The sequence below is a fragment of the Lagopus leucura genome, unplaced genomic scaffold, assembly GCF_019238085.1.
Source record: "Lagopus leucura isolate 7727_CA_CO unplaced genomic scaffold, USGS_WTPT01 Super-Scaffold_100002, whole genome shotgun sequence".
NCBI classification, from domain to species: domain Eukaryota; kingdom Metazoa; phylum Chordata; class Aves; order Galliformes; family Phasianidae; genus Lagopus; species Lagopus leucura.
In genome coordinates, this window is record NW_024962263.1 from 50352365 (window position 1) to 50377572 (window position 25208).

Below are 25208 nucleotides of genomic sequence, written 5' to 3' on the forward strand. Positions count from 1 at the left end.
CTCATTCCATTAAAAAATATTGGCGCAGTGTTGAGTGATATTCAATATGTAGGTCAGCAGAGCTGTAAGAGCAAGGCTTTCTATGCATCCTCCCCCAAAAGGAAGCTTGCGTTTACAAACAACAGACTTTTCAGCTTGGGGATAGATTCAGGAGGCCAGCTTGCTTTTTGCTGCTTTGGCGTAGGTTTTGTATTCTATTTTAGCACAAGTTAATCTGGAAGGGGAGTGTGTATGTCACAATTGTAAATTGATTTCATGTGGTCCTGAGCCTTAGTTCTGTTTTGGTCCTACCTTTCTGCATGAAGTCTTTCACTCAGTGTTCTTTAAGGTGTTGAAGACTGAAAAGCAGAGAAATTCTCATAGAGGTGCTGATTGCTGTGTACGGCTGTGAACTTTCTCTCTTCCATGTGGCACTGTTGCAGTAGGCACTGTGCAGGTTGCCAAGTGCATAATTATATCTGCAGAGGTAATGCTCCTTAGCATTTTTTATCCTGTTGCTATAGGCAAAATTCTTCAGGATGCAAACGCAGTAATCCCCTATTACCAAAACTGCAGAAATGTATTGTCTACAAGATTAAACAAGAATCTGACTGCATTTTAGGCATAACACTGTAGACACTGAACAAAGCAAGGAGCTGTAAAGGATACTGGTTAAATTCCTCAGATACACTGAGGGATAATGATTCGATGGAGATTTAGCTGAACTGCTCCCATTCATGCTAACTAAATCCCTGTATGTGCTGCTCTGACGATTGACCTCTCCAGTCTCCTGTGAACAGTAGCTTTGGCTCCAGAGCACATAAGCATCAGCCTAATCTCTCTCCAGCCCTGTGGCACTGTAGTCTTTCTTACATCTGTTCCCAGAAAGCTGCTGCATTCAGCCGACTCAAAATTTTATATCAGAAGTAGTGCTGAAGCTGCTGCTAACTCGTATGCTTTTCTAAAACAGACTAATAGAGAACCAGTGAATGCTGGGTGCAAGAGGGTCACAAGGCTGCCACCCAAAGGGGCCGCCGCTCAGATTAGAGGTGACAGGGGAAAGAGGATTTGTTCAGTGGTGTGGGACGAGTGATGGAGAGGCAAAGGAGGAGGAAAGCATTATTTTCACAGAAGTAAACAATCGGACACATTTGCCAGGCTCGTGATAACAGGCTGAAAGAATTACTCACATACAGTGGTCAGAGAAAATGTCTTCTGGATTCAGGAACAGTGATTTATTTATAAAGCAAAGCCAGAAAAGTCCCTCCTCTCCCCATACCCCTGCCACATCTGTCTTAGTTGGCTTAAATAGGAAGTGACTCCCAGCCAAGAAATGCATTTGTTACTTTTCTCACTGCAGTTTTCCCTACTGGCAGAACACATTACAAAATGTCCTACTTCAGCCCACATCTCGGTGCTTCATCTGCTTCCTCCCTCCAACCCTTTCTCTGTTGAAAGCACCATCAGTGCCTGCACATGAGCTACACATAGCAGCTGTGCTTATATCTAGAATGCATATCCACTTGGAGACCGTGGATGTCACTCCAGAAGTCCTCATCTCCCAGGGAAGAATGCAGAGGCCATTCCCCACTCAATTTTTTCTGCCTTTCAGTGGGAGGATTCATCTTCTTTTCTTCTGGGGTACATTTCTCCTCCTCACTATTGTAGGTGGACTGTAATGCACCCTCGTGCTTTAGCACTGAGAACCAAAGATTTTGTTTTCTTGCTGATGCACACTTCTTGCTCTTGTGCTCTGCTATGTCTCACCAGCCTGCTTTGCCTTTCAGTTCTGTTTTTTTCTTTCTGTGTAATGAAGTTGTTCCAGTTTAAATTCTCTCACAGCATTTTGAGAGTTAATCCCTTGGTAACAGCAGTTTGGATTTCCCAAGCCCCAGATGGGAAATAGCCCCAATTCCCAACACATAGACAATGACAGCATTTCTGATTTCTTGCTAATAAATTCATGTAGATCATCTTGGATTGTTGCTTTTTTTCCAGGGTCACTGACAGTTATAAATGCTGCAGTGCCCATCATGTTTTTCTTTTAGGAAGGGGATGTGAGGTAACACAGCTCACACTCACTATACAAATCACACCTGACCAGAGCCTTGTGCTGGAATATCATGGCTAACTTAGAGTTTGTAGCTCCAATAAGCATTTGATAGTAATCTCAAACTGTTCCTTCCTAGCTGTAATTTGACAGACGTTTATTGTATTTATAGTGATCGTGTCCTGGTTTTTACTCCAACTGCTCTTATTCTGAAGGGAAAAGTCTCTCTGTATTTTGTGTTATGGTTATTTTAATCCTCATAAAAGATAAAAGATGTTGGGACAGCACTTAAAGTGCTCAGGTCTCCCAGTAGCTCACAGATCCCTCATGGGAATTGTAGGCTGAATTCCTTATAGATGAACTCAGAGTGCAATAAAAAGTTTAGTTCCTACAAAAAGCATTCTCCACAAGTTTAATTATTGTAGTTTTGCACTGAAGGGATTTTTATCAGGTTCATCTTACATTTTTTTCATTACTTTTTTAGATATTCCAAATCCCTGCATAGTTTCAAGTAGGTGTCTTTGTAATCTTTTGTTTAACGCAATAAAGACGAAGCTTTTAAGACTCTTTTCCCCCTTTATTTGTGTGGGGTTTTGAGTTTTACAGCATAATTATCAATCCACGTGGGCTCCTCGTCTTTGAAAGTTTCTTCCTCTTCTCCCTGGTATGCTTCTGTTCTAACTTCATTGTCCATCTTTGCTTGTGAGAGAGAGATGTTGTGACTGCTAGTATCGCTTACATTGGTCTGGCCAATCAGTCTGTAATCTTTTGTAATTTTCAAATACAGATTGCTGATTTGTAGTCTTTCTGCTTCTTTGTTTAAAAAGAAAATTCTTTTTAAAAAATCAAAATAGACCAAGAATAGTGTTTGAAAAGGATAAGTTTGGATATGGTGGGAAGTGGCCTCTAGCATTTGTGCTGTGACTACTTGTGTACAAGATGGAGGTCTTGGATAGTACGTGGAGCATTTGGTAGTCTGGTTTTACAGCTTCTGTCTGAAGAGCTGGGAGAGGCTTTGTGTGTCATTATGAAAGCCAGACCATATAGGCCTTGGTGTAAAGTGAACGCACTGCTGCGTTTGCTTTCCTTGATAGGCTGTTGTGGCTCAGTTCATGCAGAAGCTGGGTGGGTTGTTGCTCTTCGGTCTGTCTGTTGCACAGCTCACATTTTCAAACCAGTAGCTTAAAATTCCATTGGTTTTGTGACTTTCTGCTCCAGCAGGCTGTACGTCTGCTATTGCTGCTTTTGGGCAAGGCACTCACCCCCGTAGCAGCTGGTTTTCATCGACTGCAGCTCCTCCATCTGAGGGCACACCTGAAGAGTTCAAGGCACATGAACTGAGAGGTCAAAAGCAAGCATCTTTTGTAACGGGAGGCAGAGATGGCCATGGCCTTGTGATCTGAGTCAGAAATAAATGCTCTAAATAGACCTTCCACTGCTTTCCTTATTAGGGGATGCTATTCAAGGAGATTCCACAGTCCCAAGGTAATTGTGCATAGTGACTCTTGTCTTTCCCATTTCATGTATTTATACAAGCTGTGCATACTGAAAAGCACGTGTCCAATTCTCAGAACTTCTGTGGTGATCACGTAGGATTTACCATTTCCATCAAAGGTAACCCTGGAAAGAGAGGAGCCACCGCTCTCCTTCAGAGCTGTGGAGTACGTTCCCAAGCCGTTTCCTATGGCTAGTGACTGTGCCAGTTCTGCATGGAAGGAGAGCACATAGATGACCTGTAACACCTGCCTGAATATGCTTTCTATTTGGTGTCTCATAAGAGCTGTGTATGTGGAGCCTATTGAAGATGTACATAACAGAGCAGCCCATAGCTTTAGGGTTAACCAGGCCTCAGCTTTCTTACCCTGTAATGCAGGATCATGTTCCCACAGCTGTCAGCTTCTGCCCACAAAGCTCCCATGCTCCAGAAGCCTTGCACTCTTCCAACCCATTGGAGAGGATGTGGTTCTTAGATGCTATGCATGAAGGCGTTCTGACTTGAGGTACCACATGTAATAAGGGCGTTGTTCCCCCCAGGGGGGCCGTAAGACACTAAAGTGCAATTGTACTGATCAACATCTACCATCTAACATATCGAACATATCTGGCATCTATTGGACATCTACCTCAAAATAGCACCTGAGTGGTAGAAAGCTCGCTTCCGATTGAAATGTGGCTGTTTCTGCATTTAGTAAACAGGTGAATATTTCAGTGTTTTTCTGCATTTCTATCAGCAGATGTTGGAGACCTTATTCACCTGTTCTTTTAAAAACAGACATATTTTGCTGCCGGAAGGGAAGTACTTTCTTGTTGCATAAGCTACTTTGAACTGTTCCGGGAAGATTCACACGGGGCCTCTCTTTCCTTTCAGTTTTGGCCTCAGTTTGTAGACCTTAACAATATCAATCTCTTACAGTCTGTTGTCCAAACCTCTTGCTTCTAATGAGAAGCACCAGGCGCCGGGCAAGTTCTGCAGAGGTATCGTGTTGGCTGTGGTACATTTTGAATGGCAGCTCAGGGTTCTGGAGCAGCACTGTCCTTAGAAACTGTCTTCAGCTGAGCTCTGCCAGTGCAAGACAGGGAGTACATGTGTCAGATCTGCTCAGTGAACAGCGCTGTGGAAAGATGAAAATCCACCCAGGAGAAGCTTTAGGGGAGTGCAGAGGCAGCGCTGTAAGCAGCAGCCTGCCTTTCTGAGTGCTGGAACATCTAGGTCAACTCAAGATAACAGGTCTGGCTGTAAATTGGAATTTGTGTAAAACCTGCACCCTCAGCAGTGGAGATTCAGCATTCCTCTTAGTCTCTCAGATCAGGGATTGAGCGGCACAGCTCTAGAAGATAGTAGGTATAATGGTCATTTGCAAGAGGGAGCTGTTTGTCAAACATCGCCTGCCTATAGCAGTAGCTTCTGGAAGTCAATGAATGCCAGACTTTGAAATTCCTTTCAAAGAAAATGCATTCATAATAAGAAAATCTTTGGCTATATTTTCTGCATAATATTAAAAATTATGTTTTCAGTAGCCTTTGGACTCTGGTCTATACTGACATAGACATATTGCTTTGGGAAAGTGATGTTTGATCTAAAAAATGAGGCTGGATTTAATTTATAAAGCAAACGATAGCAGAAGTGTCTTGTCTGTTTTTGTGATAAGAGCCTGGAGTGAAGATTGTGTGAGAACTGTAGCAGGCAGGTTCAGAAATCCTTGGGGAGACAAAATGGGAGGACACTGGGAAGCTATGGTACATGGAGCCCCTCGTGACCCACTTATTTATGGTGTTGCCTTGCTGGAGCAGATAACACCATAGTGCTGAGAACTGACATTTTTCTGGGGATCTATCAGTGCTGCACATACACTGGTTAAAAACAAAGGAAATGCATTTTATTGTAATATCATGAGACGCTGTATTTCTGAGGCAACAGTTCTGTCTGTCTTTATGTTGATGTGCAGGACCTTAAGTGCTAGAGAAACAATGAACAGTCAAGAAAACAAGCCAACATGGACTTACCTGATTACTCCATCAACTTTTTTTTTTTTAACTCCACTTGAGTTTTGTGCCACTACTCACACTCCATAGGCTGCAGCAACAGATTTCAGCAAACAGAATGTATTTAAGACCAATTAAATAGAAAGTAGTGCAAAAGAGCTATGGAAAGTTTCATTTGTACCATGGCTCAGCTTTATGTTACCTGGGAGTTAGCATTTATGTCAGTTCTGTGTCTTAATTTAGTTTAATGTTAATATATCAAGCGTGTCGTTTGCTTTTAAGCAATTGTACAGATACAGCCTCGTGAAAGGACAAATAGAAAAGCTGGGTGCAGGCAGGGAGAAGAGATGGAACCAGTTCAAGGGTATTGAAGCAAATTGGGGGCAATCTTGCAATTGTCAGCTACTGCTGTCTGCTCATTGGAAGGAAAATTAAAGTTGAGCTTGAGGCTAGTTGAACTCAGGGGGGGAGGAGATGATGACATGCTTTCTGCTGAAGGATGTTTTGGGGTGTTTTTCTGCCCACAGGAGAGCCACACAGAGGAGCATGAAGGCGAAGAGCAGGTCCACGAACAGCCCCAGCAGCAGGAGGAGTACTGATTCACGCAGCGTCTCTGACAATTTTCATTTTGTGTGAGAACTTTCTTCTGGAGAATGGAACATGTGTGGCCTCAAACTTGAAATCAGTTCACTCCCAGTCTGCCATTAACATTTATGTACCATAGTGAGTGCCAGCCAACCACTGCATTCTGTACCCATACTTTGCCAAGATGCGTTTGCAGAAGTCTTCTTTCAGTGTATCCTCCCGAGAGGCTGTAGGGCTACATCACCTACTGTACATCACTGCAATTTTACCACTTGGCTGCTTGAGATTTGTTCTGCTCTTTAAGAAAATATATATATTTATTTTTTTTTCTTTTTGTCTTAAGTATGATACACTTGTAACTTGTTCTAACATATTTATATTGGCATTTTGTGTGGCAAGAAGTACCGTACCACTAGCTGTGTCTCTCACTTTTGTGGTGCTTTGGCATTTTCTTGTACGTCTGCCCTGAGGCATAAATTTGGTCAAACAATTGGAATAAAGGGATACAGTGGAAGTCATGTTCAAGCCATAACGATGAGATGTGTTGTGGAGGAAAATGCTCGTGTTGCTCACGTTTGTTCCTTTCCTGCCTTTACCAAATGGGAGGCAAGGCATCTGTTTCACTAGGAGAGATCTAAAACCTTGTGTTAGAAAGCTGCATGGTATGTTTTTTGGCTTAATTCTGGAGGACAGACATCCACTTAAGTTCTTCAAAACCCTCCCAGTTTCTTGACTAGTCAATAGACATTTCCTAGCTTTTCTTCCTTCCTGAGGAACTCTGTCCCAGCCTGCAGCTGCAGCTCCACCTCCACAGGGCACAGTGCAGATGGAGGTGCAGAAATCTCCTTGACACAAGTGTAGCTGCAGGACACCATCTCTGCCATCACACTTGGCTCCGCACCCTCAGAAGAGGACAAAGTAGGGCAACCATTTCCTTCCACTCTGCTGCCCCGACACAAGCATGGATGAGGAAACCAACCACAGAACCAGCCCTGAAAACCTCCCAACCCCCTAGAAGTGGTGATGAGTACCTTGTGGGTGCCGAGGCTGCTTCTGAAGCACGAAGAGGAGTCAAGGAGTCCTCCTTGAGGTGGTGTGCCCATCCAACTGGCCAAGGGCACCGCACTTGGCTGAGTCCTCCAGTGAAGCCAGCATGCTGCACAAATGCATCAAACCTGGAGGTGCCTGGGGTGAGAGTGCTCCCTTCCAGAGCGGTCTCTGCTACCCTGTTCTAAAGGATGGTATTTTATCAACAGAAATACCTTGAAGTGTACAAAGCATTCCTTGTTTTTATTGTGGAACTGTGCATTCTGGTTGCTCTGAATATTTTATGCTTGGTATTCTTGGCCTCTCACTTAATTTTCTGAATTCTAAATTGTTCCTCTAGTTAAGCAGGTACTTGGGAGTCCCAGCTCAGTCTGCAGTCATTGAAAAGTTCAAAAGCCCATAGAACAGCAGAATCACCTTAGGTCTAAAGCTAACCTAACCTCAAGCTCAGGTTCCCAGCTGATGCTTCCACAGAAAGGGTTTTAATGAATCAGCCCCCCAACACACACAGACACACAGACACAGACATACACACACACACACACACACAGACATACACACACTCGCATGCGGCTTTCTATTCCCAAGAAATCTTTTGCAGCTAAGTGGCTCTGAGTGAAATGTGACAACACTGCTGTTGTGCTGCGCCGCAGGCAATATATAGAATACTGCTAGACATTAGAACAGGTATTTCAGTTCCCTTGATCACTCCCCCTGCCCCGCAGAAGAGTTTTGGACCATCCGCATTGAGGGTTTCCTGGCTGTGCCTCCAGCACCAGCCCGGTGACACCAAAAGTGCTGCAACCAACAACAGGGCAGTGCTTCCCTTCCTGATTTTGATTGGGTACAAGTAAGATCTGATGTATAAGAATGCATATTTTCCAAAGGAATTATTTCTGGGAATCACCACAGATGGGGGAATTGTCATTTTCATTGTATTTGTGTTTATTAGAACATATGTACTTATTACAATTGTCATTGTAATAAACAGTAGTTCTTCATAACGCTGTTGAACTGAGGAGCGGTTGTCCTTTAACCCGGAGGGGATTTTGGATGGGGGGCACGCAGTTTGGGACCAGGCATCAATTTGGTTTTGCCAGCCCTGGTCTCTGATGGCCACGGTTCATCCTGCTAGCGGTAGAGCGGGGCACGGGGAGCGCTCCAAGACTTCCTTCTGAAGGTACCCAACCCAAGGCAGTTGGGTTGCTGAGCTCCTGGTCTCACATCCAGGCTGCTGACTTCTCTCTCTTTGGGGCACATATAAAGAACAACAGCGACAGCAAGCCAAGGTTTGTGTCAGGCGGGTTCCATCTCTGCTTTTTTGGGCCTGAGGAGCACGGGGCTCCCACTGCCGTGTCTGGGGAAGTGAAGGAGGCAGGCAGCCGTGGCAGGGCTGCACCTGCTTGGCGCTGGAAGCCGCTGTGCTGAGTGGAGAGCCATGCTCTGAGCAGGAGAGAGTCTTCCTCCTGCCACCCCGTGAGTAACCCATCAATCTGTTATGGTTTTAATAGGCGTCTGTAATGACCTTTACTAAATAGCACACCGTAAAGCTTCGGTTATATATTAAATGTAAACTGAAAGGAATGTAAACATATGTATTGTTAATTATAAATAGATAAGTAATGACATAATAGATTTTAAAAGTCTTATTCAGATGTATCGGGCATTTCACATTATCCACAAACTGTCGCATGGTAGAGTAGATTTTTGTCTGAATATGTGAATAACTTGACTTGCGTTTATCTTTTTACATATTTAATAAAAAAAATATATGTTAAAATCTGTCCAGTTCTAGAGGCTAAAATAATCCTTTTCTCTTTTTCAAAACATTTACTTGCTTCATGACTGACTGCACATGGGGGCAGGAGGGAAAAGAGCTGCTTTAAAAAATTAACTTCACTTATTCTGTGTGTGCAAATAGTATCTATGCATGCACATACATGTGTATACCTATGTACATGTAAACAGCACTCTTTTTTATGCCAGATTTCCAACTTTTGCGTATTTAATCTCATGTAACATTACTTTGTTTTAATGCAGCAAAAGCAAAACTTGAGGGATGCAAGAGTGGGGTACTGGTGAGGCTGCACCATGAGAACTGTGTTCAGTTTTGGGCCTCTCACTACAAGAAAGACATCGAGGCCCTGGAGTGTATCCAGAGAAGGGCAGCGAAGCTGTGATGGATCTGGAGCACAAGTCTGATGGGGAGCAGCTGAGAGGGAGTGGGATTGTGCAGTCTGTAGAAGAGGAGGCTCAGGGGAGACCTTATTGATCTCTGCAATGACCTTAAAGGAGAGGTGGGGGTAACTAGTGATAGGATGAGAGGTGATGGCCTTAAGTTGTGCTAGAGGACGTTCTGGTTGGATATCTGGAGGAATTTATTCTCAGAGCAGCGAGGCAGTGGCTCAGGCTCTCCAGAGAGGTGGTGCAGTCACCATCCCTGGAGATGATCATGAACCATGTGGATGTGGCACTGAGGGACGTGGTTAGTGGGCATGGTGGGGGTGGGCTGGTGGTTAATCCAGGTGGTCTTAGAGGATTTGTCCAACCTCCATGATTCTGTGGAAGGCAATGATTCTGTACAGCAAAGGCACCGAAGCACCCCGTGCACTTCAAGTATTCAGGGATGAATCTGCTGCACCATACCTAAAAGCCGCCTTGTTTAGATTGCAAGACCACTTGTGAAGAAGAGGGGAAAACTTTATTGCAGTTCTCAGGACTGAGCTTTGGCAGCGCATGCAGTGGTGCTGCAGCGGTTCTGCTGACTTGCAGGGGTGTGAGCTGGGGGTGGACATCTCTGTGCTGTGGGTTGAAGCCACCTGGGTGCGTGCCACCACCATAGGGTCAGACTGAGCCCTCCAGATACAACCAGGCTGGGGCTGATCCTCTGCCCAGCCCCACTTTGGGAGGATTCTGGCAGAGGGGAGCTCGGCACTCCAGCCTGTGGAGCAGAGCCAGTGAAATCACCTTTCATAGCCCACGGGGGATATGTGTGTCTTTGGGCCTGTTCCAATGTGCAACAGCACAAAAAGGAGGTAATGTGTTTTCCAGTTCAAATAGCTGAAAACTTTTAGACAATTGCATTGTTCTTCAACTAGACTCTGGTCATCCTCATGCCATTACCTGACATGGCAGAAATAAATCTGGGACCATACTGCTGTATGAACAGAGCATTTTTATTCTCGTTGTACTGGTTACCATCTCTGACGGTTAACAATTCACTATGTACACTGTGCATTGCATTATCTCTGCTTATACTTGTCTTCACATAGACTGTAGTGACAAATTACTTTAAAAAGGAAAAAAGTGCTCAATTTCCTTTTAAATTGATGTTATACTTCAGAATGAGACAAGTGCAGGCAGCTGTGACAGTTCAAGTTTTATAATTTCATCAATTATATTTCAAAATACTCCAGTGCATCCAATTGTGTCAATTCTGTGACCATTATTTCCAGTTATTTTACAATTTAAGTGCAAGATAGAAGGAAAACGAAAGCCTGTCCACAGAGTTCTCCAGTCCTATCACTTTCAGCCCAGGCATATTTTTGGGTTCTGTATTCACGTTCTTTTCTTGTCAGGTCTTCCTCCAGACATTTTTGATGGATGTGTTAAAAATATTGAAATAGGTGAGACTTATACAATGATGAATCTCAAATCTGAATCAATGAGATCGCTGGGTGCACACCTGCCTCAGGCTCGTAGTTCCCCTTCAAACACAGCATGCGCAGGACTGTTAGCAGCATCCTTCATTAAGCAGCCATCAGCTTGGCTCTGAGAGAGACCTCGGGCACCTGGGGAGCAGTTCTGTGGAGCCTCATGCTCCCAGGGCAGGAATGGGACAGCCTGTAGCAGGGAGGGAGGCTGGAAGCTGCTGCTCCTCACTTGCTGATGATCAGCCTCCCCCCCTGCTTTGTGAAGGGGGAAAGGCAACTGCAGGCTCATCCCCAGTGCGCAGGTTATGATGAATCTAATGTTCAGCGACTCGCTAACTTCTGCCCTGCTTCTGGTGGCTGAGAGTTCCCTGTTGGACACACGTGCTGATCAGTCACCCGTGTCTGTGCAAGAGATGTAATAAAGTGCTCCCCTTGGGGCAAGTGGGCAGGTAGTTTGGTTAGAGCTGCAAGGCCACAGGGTCCTTTGGCGAGGGCAAAGAAATGCAACTCAGATTCCTGCACCTTCCTCCAAGGCACACAGAAAACCCCTGCAGACTATGGATGAAGTGAGCAGTTTACATCTGCATGCAAATGGTGATACTAAAAAGCAAAAAAACTCTTCTCAATTCTTGTCTTGTTTGTTGTTCTTTCCATCATCTAAAACCACAAGAATTCGGATCAAGAACAGAAGCAAATAATCAGTTGCTTAGCATTTTGCATCGAGAGATGGGGCTTAAAAATGCTTGGAACATGGCTCATTTTTCATTGCTTGTTTTGAATGCTGCATGCTGAGTCGGCCTATCAGCAAGCACCCGTCAGGCAGTGAAATATGAGCATCTTTGCTGACTACATTTATCCTCAGCTGGTTACTTCTGTAGGGCACGCCGTTTGCTGCTACTGCAGTACCAAGAGCGCACTGGTTTCTGCATAGAACAGAAGCATAAAGGCAAGTTCCTTGGGTATGGAGCCCATGTTTTTGACAGATGCGGGTCAGCTGAGGCTCACCCTAGTGCTGGAGAGGAGGAAGAGGTGGTGTGCCCATAACTTTCTGATCTCATTCTCTTCATGCATTCAGATAAGGTGAAGAAAAGCCTGGGTGTACGTAAGCCCTTCAGGAGGCTGCATGGAAGAAATGAGTTGTGAGGAAACAGATATGGGAACGGCAGCAGGCACAGATGTCTGAGTGGGAAGGATGCACTGGGTGGGTCTGCACTGTGGGGTCCCACTGGTGGACAGAGCAGGCAGAGTTACAAAACATGGTGGGTCCCACATGACCCAGCATGGCTGTACCCAGGGCTTGGGGCACAGGGGCAAGGAGGAGGAAGACCAGTGCTTCACAGTAGAGATACGGCATTAGTGAAGAGAGTAAATACTGGCAGCAGAACAACCTGGTAAATGCCTCTGCAGGCCAGGAATTTTCCTTTGAGATGAAGCATTGTTGTCAAGCAGTTCGAGTATCTGGGCTATTCTGTTCTTTGGTTGCTCTAATCAGATTCATTGCACTACTGATCACATCAAAAAGCTGGAAATCTTATGTGAAGTGTCACAGTCCGATCACAGCGCAGGTGTTCACTCTTGGACACGTTTCTTCAGGGAAAAGATGTAAATGTTGAAGTGTTCGCTCAGCTGCCTCCCCTAAAGACAAACCAAAGATCAGCTCAGCACATGCTCTGCAGTTCAGCACCTCTCCTCTCATGGTCACAGTGGGAAGCACTCAACCCTGGTGTTTCTGGAGCCCTGCGGGTGCTTGGGGACCCTCAGGTGTTTGAGCAAGAGGGCTGTGGGAAGTTAAATTGCTACAGATCAGAGTCCCAGCTGGCATACATCATGGCAGAGCTGGACCCGACCATTCAGTGGTGGATTTTGACCAGTTAACCGCATTCTGCTCCTCACAGAGTATCCCACATTGGTGCTTGGATAAAGTCTGCTACAGTGACAATATCTGCTGGTAACAGGGCCTCTTTCATAGCCAGGAGGAAAAATCCTGGTGTCCCAACAGCATGTCTTAAATAAAAGAATGCTGAGCAAATCCCTTTTAAATTAGGTCTTTGCCATGTAAGATGTCTTATCTGGATGTGGATGTGAACCCCCATTAAGACACTTTGCTAAGGATTATTTGACAATGCTATTTAGGAAAAAAAAAGGGCATTAACTGAGAAAAAATGAGTTACAGCAGTAATTCAGATGCCATTAAATGACAAAATTGATATCTAGCAGACACAGAAATGTGCTGGGAAGACTGAATTAACTGGAAAACCATTTGGGTCTCCAGCTTAAGAGGTGCTAATAGAAGGCTGTGAAAAAATGAGAAATTCAAGCAGCTGTTTTGCTTGTGGATTCAAAGCAAAGTTGACCGCCTTACTGTAAGAATGTGACACATCTTACCTCCCCCTTTACCTTCCTGCTTTTTTCACTCAAGTAACCTCAGGAGGAGAAAGAGCGAAGGTGAGAGGGCATCCACGCCCCATTGATGAGCTACATGCAACACGTGAGGAAGCCATAGCTTAACGCTCGGACTCCAGGACAGCACCCCACCCAGACAACACACAAGCCCCCTCCAGAAGCCCCTCACCCACGCCGAGCACACAGCTCCCCCCAGCCCCTTACCACACAGATGCCGTAGTGCACGTGTGCAGCTGTGAGCAGCGCTGTGAATGCACCCAGCACAGCTTCCTCTGCCTGACCCAGCAGCCCTGAGATGGCTGCGTAGACCACCAGTGCCAAGGGAAACAGGAACCAGTGCAGCAGCTCCGGCTGTGTGCTGCTCATCTGGCAGATGATGACTTTGCACTGTGGGAAGAAAGGCAGATGGGTGAGAAGTGCTGGGGCAGCCGGCTCGCTCCTAACAGCCTTCATCCATTTTTTCTTCAGGTTGCTTTCGATGGGGAAAAATAGGCTAGACGTCAAAATGGAGCCTGTTTCTGCAAAGGAAACTGCTATCGACAGCCTTTGTGCCTTGTTGTCTGTGGTTCTTTAAGGACTTTATTACAGGTAATTTAAAATATACACTTCTTTCAAGGAGGCAATGTTTTGACATGCTACACTTTATGAGCTGAAGCCTGCTTTCGCAAAAGGGGAGTTTGTTTGACACTCTGTGCTTTCACACAGCCTCATAAAGTTGTAATCCCAAATCAAATTGCCACCACTTAATCACTGGGAGAGCACAATGGTATTCTAATCACATGGCACATGGCACGGAGAGATGTATTCTGGTTTGCTGTGCGTAAGGGAGAGGAAGTAATAGGCCTCTTCTGAATGCTGTTTTTCTGTTCTAGCACTCCTTCCTGTACCACATCAACCCCCTGAGCAGCATCGCTTCCCTGTCTCAGTTATGGCAATGGGCTCTCTCTGGGATGGAGCTGGGGCCTTAGGAAAGGGATCCCACCCAGAATGGCAGAAAAAATGGATACATTCAGCTGAAAGCAGTTAGCTTCATTTTACTGAGACCTTGAACGGTCATGAGATCAAGATCACATTTATACAGTCAAATACTCAAGTGTTTTTATCTGTTTGAGCCTCCTTAGGATTTTTTGTCTCAAGTACAACATTCCCTTTTGAATTTTAGGAAAGTTTTATCCATTTAAGCTTCATTCAGAATTTGAATATCGTTAAAAACAGATGTTATGCATCCTGAAAACACTGAAAAAAATAAAAAACCTTTCCCTGTGCAGTGCTTGAAATCCCATAAGAGCAGCAGTAGCAGTCTGAATGAAATCTAACGATAGGGAAAAAATAATGGCATGAAGAATGTCCAAAAATGAAAACCTTTCAATAATGCAATGTGTGTCTGTACGTATTGTAAACGTATTTGCTTACAGTGAATTATCAGTATGGATGATGAATGTTTCAAGTAGCACCAATTCTATAAGCCTTTTAGGAACCGCTCCAGACGTTGCTAAAGCAATCTCTCCAATTCATGAATATAGGCTATAGTTCCTGACTGAATAATTGCACCTGTCCCAAGGTTGGATTTCACACTGTTTTAAATCATTATTACACCTTGTTAAGTACATTACTCAATCCTTCATAAAGATTTACAGTGAGTATTTGGAGCAGTGCAAGCTTAGTGCCAAGCAGGGTTGCAGAACTTCTCTCACCTCTCTGCCAGGCCAGTCGCTTTCCTTTCCAGGCCCTTCTGCCTCTGTTTAGCCAAAAATGCAGGGAATGCCCCATCTCTCAGGATGGGCTGGATGCCTTTCACCTGCCGTCTTGGGGGAGGCCATCACACAGGCATGTGCAGAGCAGACAAGGACAAGTCGGCCTGTCAGGCTGGAGGAAGATGCGCGTTGCCATGACAACCATCCCTGCTGCAGGGAGCGAGGGGCCGGGGGAGGTGAGAGGAAACGGGGGCCCAGCTTTCGCTTTTGAATGTTAAAGATTACAACTAATACACATACATTTTTTATGCCCACTTTTTAAATGTTATACGTTTCAACTAACATGCATACATTTTTAATTCCTCTCGTACCGCAGCAGATGCCTTGGTTCAAGGAAAACAAGGCCTCGCATTCAGCGCGCTGCACTCAGTGCCTTGTAAACGGCAGTCTATGCTGAAGCTACTGCTTCCAACCCTTGTGATTCTGTGATTCTGTGACTTCTATGGGACTGACTCCTTGCAATGGAGTTGTCTGTGACCTTCAGGAATGCACATTTGTAAAAGGCATTTATCAAGGAGCACAGTTAAGATTTTTTCCCATGCCTTGATACAGTTCCTAAAAGAGTGCTGCTTTCCTTTTGAAAATTCCTGTATTCTCAAAGCTCTCTCTCCCAACACAAGGCACTTCAAGACTTCCACTATTTTAAATGGAATGCAGTGTTGCTCAGACATGCTATTGCAGATTGCCTTCCTAACAAGTCAACCAGTGCAATGCTTTAGGATATTTTAGTGCTAGCTAGAGAAATACCTTTCTCTTGGCTACTGCTCTCCAGGAAGGAAGAGAAGCATGAGGCTTCAGCCCTGTGTTTCCTGCCATGGCCCCACTACTGACTGTGCCTGGCTGCCCACACTATTACTTTGCTATGGTTTATCACAGAATCACAGAATGGCCTCAAGGATCATGAATCTCCAACCCCCCGCTACAGGCAGGGCTACCAACCTCCCCATGTAATACCAGACCAGGCTGCCCAGGGCCCCATCCAATGTGGCATTGAACACCTCCAGGAACAGGGCATCCACAGCCTCTCTGGGCAGCCTGTCCCAGCACCTCACCACTCTCTCTGTAAAGGGCTTCTCTCTGATATCCAACCTAAATCTCCCCTCCCTCAACTTAAAACCATTTCCCCTTGTCCTGCTGTTATCAACCCTTTCAAAGAGTTGATTCCCCTCCTGTTTGTAGGCTCCCTTTAGGTACTGGAAGGCTGCAGTGAGGTCACCCCGCAGCCTTCTCTTCTCCAGGCTGAACGAGCCCAGCTCCCTCAGCCTGTCTTCATAGCGGAGGTGCTCCCGGTCACATTCATGGTTTATGTTGCCTCATGGTCACTAAAAGGGGGAAACTGGAAACAGTGTTGATGTGGCTTGAGGAAGGAAGTCCTTGGGTGCAGACCCATCCCTGTGCTCCTGCATCACTTCGTGTCTTTCCCTAAAAGCTGCTGTCTGCAGCACAGCCTTATTCTGAGCAGTGAAAAGGAGATGCAGGACCATCTGACCTGTGTGTGGCACACGCTAACAGGCAGAACAGCAGGGAAAGGCTGCAGACAACCCCTACTCTTGCTGGTAAATCTGAGCCTGCATTCAGCTTTACTGTACTTTGATTCTGGATGTGCCAGTGCATAGCTGCTACGTTTCTGGAACTAAAGCCTCTCTGGGTTGTTCATAAAACCCTGAGGCGAAGGGCAGGGGAAGAGCCTTCATCAAAATGTTCTTCTGCGGTAAAATAAATGCTGCAGCACTGTGAGCTCCCCGGCCCAGCCAACTGCTGGGATGTGTTTTTGTAAGAAGGAGCGTAGCACAGAGGAAGAGGAGTAGTGTGGGCGATTCTGCTGAATTTTAACTACAGTTTCTGCTCCTTCTGTTTATTCACATAAAAATAGAAGTCTTGCTGACACAAATCTGTCTCTAAATAATACCATCACCACAAACATACTTACAATAACATTTGAGAAAGCAACCCCAACCATCCATAAAAACAATCTTGGCTGCTTTGCTAATATGTTGCCTGGAGATAAAACCACCCAGACTGTAAGAAGCATGAAGAGCAACAGAGGTGACACAAGAGGTAGGAGTCCTTCATACAAAGAATCATTCTTCAGTGTTTTCCTTAAATGTGCTCTGCAAATAAATACAATGATTTTATGGAGTAAGAAAATGTATCCGTTCCATTTCCGCACAGTAACTCCAGCCTGAACTCAGCCCAAGAATTCATCTTGCAACACAGCTAATTGTACAAACCTGATAGGTACCTAAGCTTTTAAAGGGAAAGAGTAGGATATAAAAGGAACATATTTATGGAGTATAATTGCACTGTTTTATTCACACAGCTTCTGGTCAGCTCCCCTCTCTCATCACTGTCTGGCAGTGGACCCCTTGGCTTGCACACAGTGAGCTGTAGTAGCTCCAGTGTCACCAAATGCACAGCATGCAAACTTACTGTGAACTCAAAGCGTGTATTTTTAGATGATTAACCTTCTAATATAAGACAGGAAATGACTTCAGCCAATACAGAGACAACACAGCTGAGCACGTGGCTGGCAGGTATTGCTGTTACTTGGATTAAGAGGAGACATGCTGGACAATTCCACAGCAATGGCAAAAGGTAGGGGGTACTTTTTTTTTTTTTTTTTTGAAGGTTTTGCTAACTAAAGTAATGGAAAATCTGTGAGGCATTATTTGTTTGTTTTTCTTCTTGGATGTTTTAAGATGCTTTTTAGAGATAGTACTAAATAAAGGTAGCGAAGGACTGTATTTTCTGTCAGATGGGAAAATGGTAAATGTAACATCAGTACCTTTTGCATCTGGCTTGCATTCTCAGGCAGAACACGCTGAGAGGTTATAAAAGCAGTAGGAGCTTTAATGTACTAAAATTCACTATCATTAAACTATTTCTTCATACACAGTTTTCACATGAGCGATTCTGTGTTTGAAGTGTACTGGGAAGTGTCCTGTTTAAAATCTCTGACTATCTGTGTTTATAAAAGCAGCTAGACAAAAAGCCAATAAATACTTTCTTCAGTCCTAAAAAGAATAGTCTTCTGATAAAATAATGACTGAGAACAGACAGCAGGATGGAGAGAAAGAGCATTACTGGAAAACACAAATTCCTCACCAGCACATAGCTTGTGTGTGCATCCTTCAAGCAACTCCAGCTGGATGTTTAGAATTGGGTGCTCTTCTGCTTAGAGGGATGATAAAACTTGCCAAAAGGCCTATGTCAGATGATGACATGAGGAGGCAAATACTAAGCAAAAGTCCCGAAACGAGTGGAAAGAACATAGTGCTGCCTTCCTCCTCCTTGCCCTCCCTGATGCAAAGCCCCTCATGCCCGCAACTCCTCACTGGGGGCAGACTGCGATGAGGTGAGGGCCTCTTAGGAGCTCTGCATTGCTGTCTTAGAGTCTCTCCAAAATCAACACACTAATACTCATTGCCACTAATTCCTTAAGATAGGGAGTGACAGCCCCTCCTCCAGGAAATGTGGGTTCTGAGAGACCCGATGTGACAGGTGAGGGAAATGAGCTAGCAAATACTAGAGGAAGGCAGACAGCATTAATAAAAATAGGCCACTGGAGTATAAGCGAGCTGTGTATGAAATCACTAGGTGCAGCAAGCCAACTCTTAGATGTAATCACAGCTTGCCACCTGCCTAGCCCATATCTGATGGCAATTATCTGCAGCCTTCATACAGAGAGGAGTTTTACAGGAGGATCTAAAGGACAATAAACTCTTTATGGAGTGGAGATGATCAGCTACATAATTTTGCTTAAAGCGGGTAAAAGTCGGGAATCACATTTGGCTGCAAATAAAACACACTGTTTATATCCAGAGGGCATTCATTGTTTTGCCATCCAGGAACAGTGTGAGACTGCCTGAGGAGCTGCAAGTGAAAGGGAAACTAGAGAGGCTACAGACATAGGAAAGAAGCCAGTCAGATGCTGAAAGCTGGACTGAAAAAAAAAAGCTGCTGTACCATCTTAGGACAGCTGGCTGAAAGTCTACATGTATTTCTCATGTAACAAAACCATTAAATACACAATTAAATGGGGGCTGGGGGGTAGAACTTATTTAATGTTAATTCACTTACCTGTGGATGTTGTATAGTGTCTGTGGAAATGAAAGAAGTAAACTGAAGCCTGGAAGAAAAGAGAGATTGATATGTACTGATTTACAGTCATACCAGCTTGACAATCCCACAGTCTCTCATACGACAAGAGAGCCAATGAGCCATTGTAGAAATGACTTGGTATTCTAGTATTCATCACAGGACGCAAATGAAATTCAGAGGCTTTAGGCAATAACAGAACCTTCCTTATTTTTCCAAGTGTTAGCTGCTAGAAGTAGTTGCTGATACAGATTTTCTTGTGCAGTGAGTGACAAAAGCTGCAAGACTTTTAAAACGTGATGCCACAAGTCAGTACAATCAATTGTGTGCAGTGCAGGTTCCTCTGCGGGATCTAAGAAAGATCACGGCCCCATTTTGCGTGAGCTGCTCTCTGTTCATGTAGAGAGAGACAAATCTGACACCAGAAGCTTTCCAATGGAATATGTAAGGATAATTAATCTTCAACAGCGCTGCCCACATCAGTGGGGAAATACTAGGTTTATGGTCCAATATGCTGAGATGCAATTAATGTGAGGCTTTGCTGAGACAATGGCGTAAGGGAATTAATTTTCATGATATAGCCATCATTTTGATGAGTTGTTGTTTTGTTTTGTTTTGTTTTTTAAATACAGCTGTGACCTTTCTGGAGCTCAGCTTTAACCAATAAAGGACAAGGAATTTGCCTTTGTTAACTCTGTGTCTCTGTGCCTCGCTGCTGCCGAGGACCCAGGAGCTGGCTGAGGACCCGCGTGGTGCCCTGTGCAACACCCCCACACAGAATGCATTCGTCCAAGGGGCAGAGAAGGACTCCAGCAAGAAGTGAGCATTCAAGTGCTTTTAAAAAGCAGCAGCAGTAGTCAGACAACTAGGTGAGCATGTATGACCTTCTTTACTCTGTGATATCCATTTTCTCAGAGCTCTTTGGTTTTGGTTTTCCTGTATCAAGTACCTCTGCCTGGTCGGTTTGTTGCTCGGAGATGGCTCTCAGCAGCATATATATTTCTGCCTGGCTTCTAGAATATAATACTTGAGGATCACCAAGGGAGCACTAAAAGCATGTGTAATTAATATTTTGTAGGGGGAAGAATAACACAGATTTTGTAAACTTTTTGCTTTGCCCTTAAAATTTCACACGCGCAGTCAGTACAACACACTTTCATCTCATTATTAGAAATATTACAAATTACAAGGCAGCAGGAACAAGCACAAGAACCATTCCAAATTACTTAGCACCAGAGTCAGTGCAGAATAGTGGACTCTCACGAAATGTCAGTGTTTAGCATTCAGCCCTCATCAAAGACATACCTAAGTCTTAGCATGGCCAGAGTGGCAACACAGGAGAAGGAAAACTAAAAGTGCAGGGATAGTAGAGATTCCAGGATTGCTGGAAAACAAATAAAAAGGGATACAATAGATATTCTATTTCTGCAGTCTTCTCAATTATCTTTTAAAGGAGAAGAAACAGAGAATTGGAAAAAGAATATCCAGCCTGCAAGTCATTTCAGGTATTGCATTTTCATTTGTTTACTTCCTGTTGCTTCTTAAAACAGATAAGATGAAAAGCTCTGCTTCTTTGCCATGGAGGAATCTCTGTATCACACAGCTGAAGGCTGTGCAACTGAAGTTACAGCTCAAGTATTTTGTAAATGTATTTACAAAGTTTGCAAGCTTAGTGCCTTCAGAATGATCTGTGCTTCATGTGCACTGCAGTTATCTATGTTTTCTATTAGGCAGGGAGGGCTGGTTCAATAAAAGCTTGAGTAACATACAGCAGTTCCAACATCTGCATCACATTAGAGCAGACATGAGACAAAACATTGACTCTTGAGGTTAAATCTAAATTTCCTGCTGCAATCCTGAAGTTTGATTTGTTAGGAGAAAAGCAACCAAGAGGAACAGAAATAGAGACTGCAACTAGAAATAGAATTCAAAGCCCAATGGTTGCCAGCAATTTGTTATTTTTATGAAGTGCCATTTTAGTTAGAAATAACATGCTGACCACAAACAATCCCCAAGCTATAGCTGAAAGTCGCTTTTGGATTGGGACAGTTACAGCAGTCACTCCTCTGTATTTTTAGACACCTTTCCTTTAACAAACTGAGCGCAGAGGATGCAGTAGGGAAGGCAAAGGGTGTTCCCCTCTTTCTTACAGGATTTTCAAAATTCCATCATTTCCTACAACACGTTGCTCTCCCCCATCGTCTTTTAGCTAAGGAGGCCTGGCTAGGGGGCTGCTTTTGGTACTCATTAAGTCTGTCTTTTAATTGGCATTAAGAAGCCCTTTGTGCCTGGGAGCTAAATTACTGCTTCCGCATTGCTGCCATTCCCTGCTGGTCCAGGGAACAAAAGGTGCAGCCTGGAAAGCCACCACCACGCTGTCCCTCAGGCGCTGGTTCAGCTCTGCAATGCCCAAGGGATGGCCTTGGTGCTTTCTTCTTTTTTCTTTTTTTAAATAGCCTATTTTATTTTAAAATCGTAACAAAGTCAAGCTTAGTGCATTAGAAGTTTTTAACGCTACAAACAATTCATGGATTCACAGAATGGCAGGGTTTGGAAGGGACCTCTAGAGATTGTCGAGTCCAACCCCCAGATGCTTGTTAAAAATATCACTGCTGTTGTATTTTTTCAGTTTTACCTTCAATATCTTCCCCAGCTAATTTAAATCCTGAATCCGAAAGGTAAGAAAACAGCTCTGCTCTGAGGGCAGAAATGCAAAGCACAGATGGGTGGCACAGATACACACAGGGAATTCTTGTGTCACGCTGGGCATCAAGCCCAAATCCTGGGATTTAGGCACAATCCCATGCTCAGTCCTGAGCCTTTCAATATCTCGTCTCACTTTTCAGAGAAATAAGCATTTGCAAAGCTCTTTATCAGGAATTATCTTGTCCATATTAAAAAACAACTACCAAAAAAATAACCCAAAACCCAATACCAATGCATTCAGGATTACAGATATGTCAGAAATAAAGGCATATCTTGTATTCCAAACATGAGCAAGGATGCGTATGGAGATTTATATATCTATAAGCATGCAGACAGTTATGTACTCAAGCACACACATAGTTATATAAGTGTGCAAAGGGCAAAAAGATAATTCCCATCAGTTCTAGTGACAACTTCAGATTTCATTTGCTTCTTTCAAATTCCGTTTCAGTACTGCTAAGGTGTTAGTTGTGTTACGCTTCTGAGTGAATAAAAAACAAAACCAGAAAACAAACAAACAAACAAACAGCAAGAGATGGACAATGCAATACATTTGTCCACTGTTAACCTGGCAGTAATGGCAGACTGGCAGTGACGTATTTAAGTTCACTTACACAAAGGCGTATTTAAGCATTCCCCAAAACCTCCTGATGGCATGAAGACTGCAAGGCTTGTCTCACCATGGCACTGTGCAGCCACTTGGGTGACTTGCTTGTTGTAGTGAAAGGGAGGATGAGTCCAGAAACTGGCAGCTGGCACTGCTGTCAGCTCTACAAAATGCTCTTACAGTAACCAGCGAAAAGACCTAGCCTGCCTCAGGTAACCAGGTTCCTGAATTCATCCGACTGCAGAGATTTTAAGCAATGCTAAATAAAATAACTCTAAGTAGGCAATCAGAACGCCTAGGACACTATTTTTAATGAAATACGCTGCTTCAAAGGAAGAGGTATCTCAGCTGTTTATTTTCTCCGCACCTATTTCATCACAAAGGCTTCAGGTGGGTACCTACCATTCCCTGTCCTCCCCCAGAACAGAGTTCCTGGAGCAATTGTGGAGAGCCCTGCACAGACCTTTTCCTTTGCATACTGCAGAAGCTCTACTGAGTAAAAACCAACACTTTAACTGCTGAAGTTGCACCTACAATTTAAATATCATCACCCTCCTCCCTTATTCTTCATTAGCTTATTCTTCATGATAGACTATGCTTGTTTCAAAAGAATGGGATAGCAAGTACTTCCTTTTCCACTAGAAAAAAAAAAAAAAAAAAAAAAAAAAAAAAGGAAGATTGAAAATATTTAGGCCTCAATGTAAGCTTGAAAAATTCTTCAATTTTTTTTCCATGATTTTTTTCCAAATGTCTTCCACATTTAGAACAGCCAGATCTATAAAACATATCTCAGCATGCTGAGCAGTGCCTGAAAGCCGGCTTCATTGAAAGGTGAACATTCAGGAGCATTTCCAGCAGGAACAGCAGCTTTTGTGGAACTGTGTGGCTCTCCCACGCATTTGCTGGGAAGAGAACTCATGACTGGTTGTGCACACAGATTACTGCATGTTCAGTTGTCCAGTCTACTACAAAATTGCATTTTAGTGTTACATAAAATTGCAATCTTATAACCACTGAGTAAGTGAAGAAAACTCTTAAACTTATAATTTTCAGACTGAATTGCACCCATACATTCAGAATGTATTAAGTAATTTAAGGACAGATGAAAAATAAACCTGGACACACCTCCACACTCTCAAAGAATTTGACATGATTAAGAGTACTGTGTAAACAGGAGTACTGCATTCATGCAAAAAGCTGATGTAAGTTTGCGATGTTTAGAATCTAAGACACTGAGTATAAAGCAGTAAAGGGATGCATTTGTCATGCTTTCTGATTTTATAGCTTATTTTCAAAGTCTAAGAACACAGTGCATTAATCTCTTTGAACTGAGCTGCAAGGTAACAATTAGCATTTGGAGGGCTTTAGTATAGGCTGAGAAATTAGGTTATAGATGCAGTTGCTGCTTTGATGTAGTCTTGTTTAAAAGCATGGATGTTCAAGTTTCTTTTTCAGCATACAGCAAGAATCAAGCACCTGAGGAGCAGTGCCCTTAGTCGAAAACTCAAGGCTGGCCACCAGATGGTCCCTGCCAGGTGAGTTCCCTTGTGTGACTTCCCTTTTGGGGCTCTCACTGACTGTGAAATGAAACCACATCATTGTCACCGTCACCATCATGGAATCTTGATCAACACCACTGATTGGAGGTTCAGGGTTCACCCCAGAGTTTCAGGGTGTAATTCTGCCAGCAACACTCAGAGATCTTGTTTTCTGGGTTATTGTGGCTATCTTGGATGGGTTATTCTATACACGAACTTCAGTGTGTTTTATGTAGACCTGGAGTGACAAATGAGTATTTCACACCCTTTTCTTATAAAGCCTTGTACAATCTGTCACAGCAATGCCTTAATAGATGGTAAATTGGTGACAGAGCAGTAGAAGCAAACTCATGTTAACTACACTTTTTAGACAAGGCTAGTCAGGGCCTGTAGGAGTGATAGCATTTAGAAAACATTTAACTGAGCGTTTAATCACTTAATTGTCCAACAGTGAGGCAGAACAATCAGCTACTTTGCAATGGGAACTATAGAAAATCAGTGGAGAATGACTTATTGGCATGAAGCAGAAAAAAATACACAATTAATGTATGTAAGAAAGAAAAATTCCTTCCACCATCAGAAGTGCATTTAAGTTGTCTTTGTGATCAGTGCCTTGCATTGCTATGAAGGCTCCCAACATCACCGGTTTTCCATGGGAAAGCAAGCTGCTTCACTTGCAACTGTGCCCCAGAGAAGAAGTAGAGGGCCGTGTCCAGATTGCTCCAGCCAGAAGAAACCTGCCTGCCTGCTGTGATGCAGATCTACTGAATGGATTTACGGGAATAAATGTCCTGTGAAGGGTTGGCCTGCAGGAGATATATTCAAATGAATAAAATATCAGGTGTGTTTTAACTATAACACTGACTTGGACCAAAAAAAACTCAACTAAAGAAATGTGCATTTCAGATGATGGCTGTTTGACCATGGCCTTCTAAAATTTTGTTACATGGAAAAAGGAACAGGCTGTTGTATAATTGCCAGCTGTATGACTTCTCTGTCCTCCTTCAATCCATACAGTATAGGACATCGTTTAAGAACTGCTTTAGATGAATAACTGTGCTTTCTCGATATTACAGAATTGAAATACTTGGCATGTTTTAAATGCAGCTTGGTCTGATCATTAGTTTTTTTTGCTGCTAATGTGTTTTATTTTATGCACTTATTCCCTATTTCACGTACTTAAGTAGCTCAGAGAAATGAGCAACCTCAAGGCACACACACTCCTTGCAGAGTACAGGACCCAATCCAGTTCACATCGTAGGAAAAAATTCTGAATCCTTTGGCTCCAGCTCTAAGAGAAAGTTC

The 25208-nt window shown here is 43.7% G+C and overlaps 2 protein-coding genes across 5 annotated transcripts in view; one reads left to right on the top strand and one right to left on the bottom strand.

Moving 5' to 3' along the window:
* MAPRE2 (microtubule associated protein RP/EB family member 2) overlaps positions 1–8148 on the top strand; it is an 88686-nt gene extending 80538 nt beyond the window's left edge. For all 4 annotated transcript variants that reach the window (XM_042869072.1, XM_042869070.1, XM_042869071.1 and 1 more), the window contains one exon: positions 6040–8148. In XM_042869072.1, the coding sequence (XP_042725006.1) occupies positions 6040–6111 (72 nt within the window). In that variant the 3' untranslated portion in view covers positions 6112–8148. The remainder of the gene's footprint in view (positions 1–6039) is intronic.
* A 2148-nt stretch (positions 8149–10296) lies between these two features.
* The window catches only part of LOC122179260 (ethanolaminephosphotransferase 1-like), a 48203-nt gene continuing 33291 nt past the window's right edge, over positions 10297–25208 (bottom strand). The window contains exons 7-10 of the mRNA XM_042870023.1: positions 19035–19083; positions 16885–17065; positions 13405–13587; positions 10297–12432 (exon numbers count right to left, since the gene is read on the bottom strand). Coding sequence (XP_042725957.1) covers positions 12367–12432; positions 13405–13587; positions 16885–17065; positions 19035–19083 — 479 coding nt within the window. The 3' untranslated portion in view covers positions 10297–12366. The remainder of the gene's footprint in view (positions 12433–13404; positions 13588–16884; positions 17066–19034; positions 19084–25208) is intronic.